General features: G+C 44.3%; 1 protein-coding gene across 1 annotated transcript; it reads right to left on the minus strand.

Annotated features, from left to right (window-relative positions):
• Positions 1–6947: 6947 nt before the first annotated feature.
• LOC120847687 (piggyBac transposable element-derived protein 3-like) lies at positions 6948–7364 on the minus strand. Its single transcript, XM_040219544.1, has one exon. The coding sequence runs from the start codon at positions 7362–7364 to the stop codon at positions 6948–6950; it is 417 nt and encodes a 138-aa protein (XP_040075478.1).
• Positions 7365–10523: the final 3159 nt, after the last annotated feature.

Here is a 10523-nt window from a genome sequence, read left to right on the forward strand (position 1 = left end):
GCTTTCTTAAAAGGTGGGAGTTGGAGACAAGTTAATTGGCATCGCTCTGTAGCCATTATATAGTCATTGAAGCAAAACAAGGGGCGTTTCCAGTGAACTCTTCTTTCGACTGCGGATGGATTTGAAACGGGCGCATCGCGCTTGTGGGAGGTGCTTCTCCTACCTTCTTGACTCGTAACCGTCTATAGATTATCTCCTTTGCCGAGATCCAGTGGATGGGGTTACCCCCGCTTCGCTCGCATCAATCGGTGCCTCCCGTCGTTTGAAGCGCCATCGAGATTTACGTTTCAAAACTGTGTGCTCCATAACATGCGCTGGAACATCATCTAGACGCTGTACTTCGAAATGTATGTATTTCTTAGGATACACTACAGTTACCATAGCAGCCATCCGGCGCAGGATACACTACAGTTACCATAGCAGCCATCCGCGGGGGGGAGGAGGCGGGAGGAGGGGGGGAGGGAGAGGGGAGGGCAGGGGAGAGCAGGGTACTTCTTCCGCAAGCAGCATCAGTGAGCTGTTCCATAACTGAGCTAATCCAATAACGTTGGCGTCGGGTCACCCCAGGTCTTGGAGCTTTCTTATTTCTTTGCCAAGCCCAACGAAACAGCACAGGCTTGTTCAGATTTTTGTGCAGATTTCAAATATCTGTTATTTCTTTTTAATTAGTAGTAGGTTGATTCTCAGGATATTTATATTTTGCCAGACTTTGTTTCCAAAAACATTAGTGAAAAACCATTTTTAAAGTAGAATGCATGTGGTTAGATACTACTAAAAATATGAAGACTAGAATGTTGGAAGCACTTTTTAGATTGAACCATTATTAGTGACTTTACAACACATTAAAGTTCAGTGCTCGATGTCTGACTACCAAGCAATAAAACAATAGTTAAATTTTAAAAAAAATGTTCTATACCTATATTAAAAGCTCTTGTTCCAACATCGTATGCTATGCTCATTTAGCTACATTTTCTAAACAAATTATATTTCTGTCTGCCCTAAATGCTGAGGTATCCCTCCTGAAAATTTGTAGAGTCCAAAATGTGCGTTTTGAAAAAACGTTGTTTCAGCATCAGCTTCAGTGCAATTTTGGCCCACATAGATAATATAATGATATTATGGCTCAAACATTAATCTTCAAAGTAGGAAACTTGGCAGATCAAAAGAAAAATAGCTATAGATTTCAAAATTGCCATGTTCCAAAAAAACAGATTTTTAGGAATTTTTGTGCTTTGAAGAACCATATCTTCCCTTAATAACATCTACCACATTTACTCAAGTAATAGCCATACTATTTATGAACAAGGCCCTTGCGTCTGCTTTTTCCGCAGAGCACATATACAGCCAATCATCGCGATGCGCGAAAATAGCATAGCTAATAACTAGATTGAGAACACCATTCTGCATACAAATGCAATCTTCACAGATGGTATCTTCGTGCCGAGACGATATCTCTGTCCTGTAAACCGTTGCAGTCATGCTGCCGATCGCGGTGATTGGCAAGCCGCATTCTCTGCGGAAAAGCGAACTCTCAGGTTTTATTCATAAACAGTGCAGCTATTACTCGAGTAAGTACGGTAGTAACGTTCAGTTTCAAGTCGTGGCGTAACATGACGTCATGTGACGGGACCTTCTTGTGCAACATCAGGTTACCCGACATCGCAGTGCCAGGTGACGTCGCACTGCACAGATGTTTGCACATTTACCGCCGAAGCGTTTTGACTATGGAACGTCTGGGCAGTAGGTCAAGGCAGCGTCTTCCTTTTTTTTTGCAGATCATGAAGTTCCTTGTGAGTCTGCGGACCAACGCCCTGTACCAGATCGGCATGAACGAAGGGTCATGAGAGGGAATTCGCTACAGCCCCCACCTCCTCTGCCCCTTCAGGTAGAAAATGGGGTGGGGCTTAGTAAGTTGGGTCGTGCTTAAAATAGGAGAGTTCGGCCACAAAAAGCGGTAGCGGCCCTCGGGCCTGTGCCAAGGCAGGGAAAATTAGCGTGCAAGAACAGCTGCTGGAAGCGTCCAAACTCTCCTTTGTTCACATCCACCTCCTTCCTCACACAGTAGGCTCTCATCAGTTCAAACTCCAGGAGGTGACAAATTTCATCTGAATTATCGGAAGTTTGAATTTTTGGACATTTGTCTACACATGATGTGAGCTGAAATGATAACTTGTTATATGGATGGCTACACACACAAAGCAGATATTTATGAGTATGCCACAGATGAAGAATTCGTGAAAGGTATGAGATAAGTTTGTTCGTCTCTCAAAAATGTTTTTCATTGTGGACTGTTTAGACAGCACATGACACCTCAAAACACAAGTTTTGTTCATCCGGCAAAAAAGTTGTCTCTTGTGGACAATTATCCCGAGTGGGCTCGCTTATCATGGAACAGCGGTGCACTGCGGAGATGCAGCACCTGTGGGGCCGCGGGTGTTGCTGAACAGGGTTGAGAGAACAAAAAGTATGAGTTACACGAGAGACAACCTTTAGGACAACGCCTAGGATGACTTCTCGGACTACCTCTAGGACGATCTCTAGGACGTCCTCGAGGACGATGCCTAGAGATGATAACAAGGGATCAGAACCTCACTATCTAATAATGCCAAGGAAGGCTGACTCATTCTGGTTGCCCCTTTCTTTTTGTTTTTTTTTATTCATACTTTCCATGTCCAATGGGGCTTTTCCTGTCGAAACGTGAGGACGCCATCTTTCCCAGACCCCAGCGTATAACAGCTTCGCTGCAAAAATCATGTATCCCTTGAGATCAGCTATGCCAATAGCTCAGTGGCTATGATATCCAACTGCCACTGCAGCAACCAAAGTTCAGTTTCCACCAGGGATCAAACTTGATTTATTATGTTAGTGTTGGGTAAAGTACATCAAAAAGATACTTCAAGTAAAGTACAAAGTAAATGATACGTGATGTACTTTAAGTAAAGTATGAAGTACACTTGGTGCAATGTACTTGAAGCAAAGTACTATAAACAATGTAATTTCAAGTAAAGTGCAAGTATTTTAACACAATCTTTCATGACGCCCTTCCATTCTCCTATACAATGATTTTTTAACTGGTATGCATTGCCCAGGGGTATTTTCGAAAACAGCGGCGAATATTTGATAAAGTGGCCACAGAGTAGTTATTTTCAGGAATTAAGCCAAATTCAGAAGTCCCACTTCTGAATTTGGCACCCCTTGCAGTGGATTGCTGCACTCAAGGGTGCTAAATGTACTAGGAGAGAGCATGACGTCAACCCCGTAGCTTCTGAAACAAAAATAAGAACAAAAAGCAGTGACTGTGCAAGCAAGCTGGTTATAATTAATCATAATGTGACACCTGAGATTGGGGTGTGAAAAAATGAAAGAACTTTCAAATAGAAGGGAAAGACAAAAAAGAATGTCTCAAAAGATTGTGACGTTCTTCTCCACTGTCTTTTACTTTGACTTGAAAATTTCGTTTTTCGCATTACAGTCTCAGATGCTACATTACGATTAATTTTTCTCTCCTAATACTTTAAACCTCCTCGCTTGCGCTGACCGACCAAGACGTAGCGAGATTTCAAAAAGCTATGGGAACGCCGCCCCCAGAACAAACGGACCGATGCGTCGTCTGTTTGCGTTTCTGGTGAGAGTAGGATATCCCTCCCAGTATTTCTTCGGAGTAGACAAGGCATCATTTCGTGATACAAATTTAACAAAACCAAATTTGGAGAACATACTTTGAAGTCGGGAATTGTACTTTCCTCGGAAAGTACGAGAAAAAAATACTTTAAGTAATGTACAAGTACATACTCGGAGAATAAAGTAAAGTACAAGTTTTCTAAATCTACTTGAAGCAGTACTTTAGGTACAATGTACTTAAAGTACTTCCCAACACTGTGAGCTTAACAGAATGAACTGTAATAGACCCTGGAGAAGGGGAACAAGGGAAACAAAGGACAAACACAAATCGCCAAACACAGCTAGATGACTGGTGCATGACCCAAAAAGTCTGCCTGGTCCTGGTTTCAAACCAGGGACCTCTTCATTATAGGAGAGCGCTCTACCAACTGAGTTAACAGGTTTTATCAGTTGCCACCAGTTTAACACCAACACGGGTGAACAGCCTACTTTTTAAGGTTGTAATGTTAATGCAATTAATGCAAAGGTGCAGGCAAGTACAATTATAAACTCTTTCTCCTGTTTAGCTCAGTTGCTAGAGCTCTCCACTGGAAATGGAGAGGCCCCTGGTCCCATACCTTCCAGGCAGATTTTTTCAGCATGCACCAGTCACGTAGTTGTGTTTGGAGATTTGTGTTTGTCATTTGTCCCCCTTTTTCCCCCTCTCCATGGTTTAAAGGGGTACTCCGGAGATTTTCTCATGGTTGCTGATTTGCCTCAAAATTGACTCAACAGACCAATAGACAGGCTGTACCAGTTCTTAAGTATTGTGTGAAAAAAAAAGCATTTCGCAAAGTTATTGAATTTTCTAATTTCGTTTTCATAGTGTTTCTTGAACCGGGAGCTGGCAACATTGAAGTGTTACGAGAGAAATGGTACAAAGTGGGCAGTATGCCACGTTCCCAAGTGATTGCAAGACGTCTGGTGGTAGGAATTAAAAGAATGATTGGTAGCTGATTCACTGAGAAGCACGCAAAAAACGCTCGGCATACTCTCTTCAAGACGACCTGAAAGTCTGTATCATTTGTGACGTCACACCACCGGAGAGCACGCGGAAATTTGAATGCTGGTTTCGGCATCATCTTCATTTACGGTTTTCTCAATTGCTATATTGAATTTCGAGAAAATAAACATGTTTTCAACCCATTTTTCACTCCGGGCCCATGGGTTAGCTTTATTTAATACAACATGCTATCATTCTAAGGCGCAACCGCTTTTACAGCGGAGCTGTTAAAGGGGCACTCAAGTGGTTTCTGAGTTTGTGTTTTGATGATGACAGCTGAATTTAAACGTCCTAAGTATCCCTAAAAACCCAAAAGAATAATCATACGGTGATTATTTCTTTAATAAAAATGTACTTGAAGGCCGCCAAACCTCGGATCCATCCGAAAACGAAACCACTCTCATTGATCCTCGCACGCTTATCAAAAGAATCTAGGGCCAATGACGTTGGACGACGTTTCGTTGCGCAGTGATCCCGAGGTAGCTGCGTCGGCCGAACCTCTTTGTCATTCGAGCTTCGATCATGGCGGAGTTTTCTACGCTCAAAGACCTGACGCTGTAGAGATTGAAATTCTTCGGCGGACAGCTGACCTGGGGATGATTTCCTATGACGCCACACCGACGTGCGATGTGGACGATAGCAGAGCTTCAGAGTCATGTTCGGGTTCCGAGGACGACGAAACGCAGACCTTTTCGGGCGTTCTTCGATTTGCGGTTGAGGCAAGTCGTAACCAAGCACACGTTTGACGTCGCAGCGTTACCTCTGGTACGTGATGTCAAACGATGTTGCCACGTTGACTTTCGCATCGGGAGGGCGGGGGGAAGGCTGGTTCAGACATGTGCAACGAGCGCGTACCTACGACAGCGTCCGTTGCAACCGGAGCGACCGCAACGACCGCTCTGCGCCGCGCGTACACACACCTGCAACCACTACAACAAGCGCAGCGGGTCGTCAGCATGGCGACCGCTTCTATACGCCGCCGTCAGCTGTTTCAGCGGCCCCTCTAAAAAGGGGATGCACTGCCACTCAATGCTGTAACAGAATATAGACAGAAAGTTTTCTATAGCCTAAAGCTTTATTATTTTTTCTTGATAGGCTTGCAGGGTAGAGTGGATGAAAAAAAGAAAATAAAAAGATGCAGTCCGCTGTCTTGGATGATCACGACTCTAATACACGACATTGCAATAGTACAAATATCACCACACGCCTTTTCTATGATTATAAAAGACAATGTAATCTTAGCAGCGATATAGCAACGTAGAAATATGATTTCGTGATCAGATAGACGTTGAGAGCGTTCAGGATTGCTAACACTAATCACTTTTCTCTGGTCATGAAAACGCATGCAAATTCGCATCCTTTAAACGGTATGGACCAGTAATACCTTGAACTTGAGCACACGCATGAAATGCGCCAAATAAGAAATCCGGGCGATGTTCGAGGACACAAATGCTTAGAAAGTACCACTGTAGTCGAAGTAAACAAACACGACGGCACGGGCGTTTCTGCTGTCTTGAGAGTGCCGCCACGACATCGCTGCACGCGTAGGTGGATCTTCCCTTCTAGTACGTGCTGGGTTATCATAGCAACACACGACGAATATTCACAGTCAAGGATAGCGCTCTTACGACATATTTAAATCAACTGAAAATTGTTTCTTTAGCGAAACTTTACAAAGACCGCCAAAATTTTCAAACATACGATAATTTTATTGGTCCTCGCAAGTACAGAAAAGAGTCCGCACACACTCTATTCCTGCAGGATTAATAGTTGGTTCTGCCTTGTAAAACTGAAGATACTCATTCACTGACACTTCCTTAACGCCATCGCACCAAAAAGTAGCTTCTCCGAAAACCGCTTGAGTGCCCCTTTAACAGCAGCGGCGTCAAGCAGGTAGTGAAAAATTCGACACCACCATTTTTTGTTACTTGCGGTCTGCTGGGCAAGTGTTCCTCTTCTGATCAAAGCGGTCAACACGACCCATCCACTTGTTAGCCTGAATGCACATTCGGACAGGACACACCAACTTTGGCACCACTGGCAAGCTTCCTCGTGGCTTCTACGACTTCTTGTGGGTCATGGTAGTTGGACATCGCGTGTACATTCTTGTTGTCGCGTCACTGTGGGCTGTGACACATCCTTTGGACCACCAGAGGTGCTGGCCTTTCTGAAGCTTGCACTCCTTGTTTAGCTCGATTGGTAGGTCCTTGCGTGTCTGTCTGAATGTGCCTGCAGCTAGCACTCTCTGCTCCCTGAGCTTCTCCATCAGCTTTGTAGATGTAAACTAGTTGTCAAAAAACAACTGACTGTTCTCTTCCATGTGATGTGAAAGGGATAAAATGACGTGTTCGCCCAAGGAGAGATCGGGGGGTCGCTTGGTATCCTTTCCCTCGTATATCTGGAACTCTAGTAGGTAGCCAGTCTCGGAATCAGTACTACACCAAACTTTATAGCCTCGTTTCATCGGTTTCATTGGCATGTACTGTTTTAGTGAAGACAGTCCTTTGAACGGTATCATACTCTCGTCGATGGACTGATGCGTTGACGGCGCATATTCTCTCAGGAACCTTTCGCTCAAGGCAGTGACGAGGGGTTTCACTTTTGCCAGCTTATCAAAGCCGTCTTCTCCGCGCTTCTTCTCAAGTTCGTTGTTATTGAAATGAAGGCTGTTCATAATCACCTGAAATCGTTTGAAAGTCATGACGTTTGAGATCTCGCAAACGTTGAAGAACTTATCTGTGCTCTAGTGCAAGTACAAGTGATGCACTGGGTGCACACTCATCAGGAAAAGCATGCCCAAGTACGCTTTGAGCTCATCTATAGTGAGGTTTTTCCACCCCGCTCGGCGTTTCTGATGCGCATAACGATTCGTCTCTAGCACGATTGTGTCAAGTACTTCTTCATCAAAATGCAATCCGAATGCGTCAGCGACACCTGATGCCTCGGTAAGCTTTTCGGAGTACCGAGGATCTCGATCTGGTGGGTCCTTCACAATCTCGGTAGGTAAGAAGTCTGTACACCACAAAGAGCAGGTTGCATCCACTTCATCTTCCTCGTGTTGTGATTAGGCAAAGCTCTCGACCTCCAATGTGCGTCGTCGGCGTTTTTCGGGCTTCTTCCTTTCATAGGATTTTCTTTTCTTCGATGTAGCACCTGCAGACGGCCCTGCTGCATCTTCGTCCCTTTCCGCTACGGTGTTTTCGACAGGAGCTAGCTCAGGAATGACGTCTTCGTCGCTGGATGAATCGCCATCCGCGTCGCTTTGAGTCGGATCAACTGGAAGACTGAAGAAGAGTTCTACCGCCTTTTCGGACGTCAGCAACTTCCTCCCTAAAATTAAAAAAAAAAAAAAAAACTATGCGAGTCAGTCAACGGCGAGGAGCAAGGCTCATATTGAGGAGTTTCAGCGAATATAGGGGGCGCTCCGATCGACCCAACATGGCGGACAAGAGGGGGATAGATTTGCGACGCCCGTAGGCCGGTAGCGTATAAATAAAGCAAAGCGTGTCGTTCTCTGTTTGTTGCCGTGTGCGAGACGATCATCGTTTCAACCAAGACCTACCGTGATGCTACAGATGAAGTGTTCAAGCCAGTCGAAGGCAAAAACTCTTGCCATAGTCAAGATATGTGTGCAAGTGTTCGACGTGAGCTTTCACGTTGGTGCAGCTGTCGTCAAGTTGAACCGAATGTACGCGGGTCCAAAGGAACGTACTTATCAACAATATTCGCATGTTGAAACTGTGACGCGTACTTTATCTAAAACTAAAATTATCGGTCTGTGGCTACAAACATTTTCGTTGACATTGCTTAGATGATGTAACCATTCAGGCCTCGCATTAAACGGTGTTGCGAACTCTTCGGTTGTTCTAGTTAATTGTGCTAAAAAGCGGTTGGACGGAAAGTATGACAGCTACAGCATACAAGGGACGATTGAGGTCTTTATCCTGCGTTCTATGTATTGAAACATTGGTATCCTTGGTGTTATATTGCGATCAGCTGGTCGCCGATCGTCCTGTTTGTACGCATAATATAAACAAGCCCCGGCCGCGCCAATCTCATTTCGATGCGTTTGTGCACCCCTACAAGCCTCCTTTTGGCTCTTGCTGAAAGCTTTGTTGTAGTAGCAAAAGGATCATCGGTCGTTCGAGTTAAATGTGCCACGGTGATATCTGCTGTGTGTGATCTGCTGACAATCAAGTCTGTATTAAATTCCAGAAGGAAAATACAGGTAAGCTTTTTTAACTTTTTTTTTTTTTACAAAACAGGGCAAAGATACTAGAACAAGAGCAACCTAAGCTGATATTTGAGTGTGCTCAAGAATGAATGCCAAAGGTGATTATGCTAGGTGGTAGATGTATGCAGTTGATTTTTTGTTTGCCTCTCATTGTAAATTGGGAGATATGTATTAGCAAAAGACACGTGTCCTTTTGAAACTGTCTTTCATTACGGCAAAAATAGGTTTTCATGCACAACCGAAGAGTCGCAACACCATTTAATGCGAGGCCTGAACGGTTACATCATCTAAGCAACGTCAACGAAAATGTTTGTAGCCGCAGACCGATAAATTAAGGTTTAGAGAAGTATGCGTCATAGTTTCAGCCTTAAACACGCAACAATGTTGATATGCACCTTTCTTGATAACTGCACCAACGTGAGAGAGCCCATGTCGAACACTTGCACACATATCTTGACTATGGTATGGCAAGATTTCTTGCTTGAAGTGAAGATCATCTCGCTACGATTAGCTACAACCACCCACCGCAGCGATGCAGGCGTCGAAGGGGCGCAACGCAGTCAGTCGCCGTCACCCGACGCTGCTCGTTTGGCATTCACGGCTTTCCGTCCAGGTGCTTCGTTTGTACTTGGCACCGAGTGTTATTTTCTGTGCTTGTGTGTGCTCAGTGGCTAGATATGGGCCTCAAGAGCAGTTCTTCAGGCTCAATAGCGTTCGCCGAAGAACTTCTGAAGAAAATGCCACCCAGGAAAAAATAGCACGAAGACGCAACGCACCAGCTTGGCGGACTATGCACTGGGCGCGGAAATCGGGCCATGCGGATTATACACCAAATGCAAACTATCTAAACAAGACAAAAGCATTTTTAGGCTCAAATTGACTTCTGCGGACTATACGCCTGGGCACTGGTGCTCCTTATTGTGCATTGTATATTTACTGCTGTTTGTTGTGGCTTGAGACTGCCTTACTGTAATGATGCAGAGGGATCCACTGAACCTTGAAATAAAGATATTTAAGCACATCTAGATGCAATGCCCCTTGAAGCCAGATGGTCAGGGAAAAGGTGTGCCATTACCTAATTTGCCAACAGCACACCAATGGTCACGATCAAAACTCAGAGTCAATGGGCAGTTTTTCACCACAATATTTACTGCCGTGTAATCACCAACTTGGTCCATCAAAAATCTTGAGGCTGTAGCCTATAGCACATTCATTCTGGATCTGCAAAGCTTATGCTGTAGACATGCATCATCACATGAGCATGTTTCTTATCAATCTTAAACGTAAAACGCTAGTTATGCAACGAAATTCCCATATTATCACATTTTTAGCAAATTGAATGGTCCCATCTGTCACACTGTTAGCTTTGGAAGTAAGCCAATTCACAATACCACCAGTGGCATACATCGTGCCAAGCATTAGTGCCGCATGTTGCGCAAAAATATCCTAACTAGGGAAGAAACTTAATCGATCGTGTTGATTAAAGCACTTAAGTACGGGAGAAATTATCAATCAGAAGGTCACTCGAAAGGGAAGTTTTTTCGCTGAACGAATATGACTTTTTATTGAGCGTTCCGCAATGTAAGGCCGAAGACATTCACTCCGTGATTGGTACAGAAGCATTTG

The sequence above is a fragment of the Ixodes scapularis genome, unplaced genomic scaffold (assembly GCF_016920785.2).
Source record: "Ixodes scapularis isolate PalLabHiFi unplaced genomic scaffold, ASM1692078v2 ptg001421l_1__unscaffolded, whole genome shotgun sequence".
NCBI classification, from domain to species: domain Eukaryota; kingdom Metazoa; phylum Arthropoda; class Arachnida; order Ixodida; family Ixodidae; genus Ixodes; species Ixodes scapularis.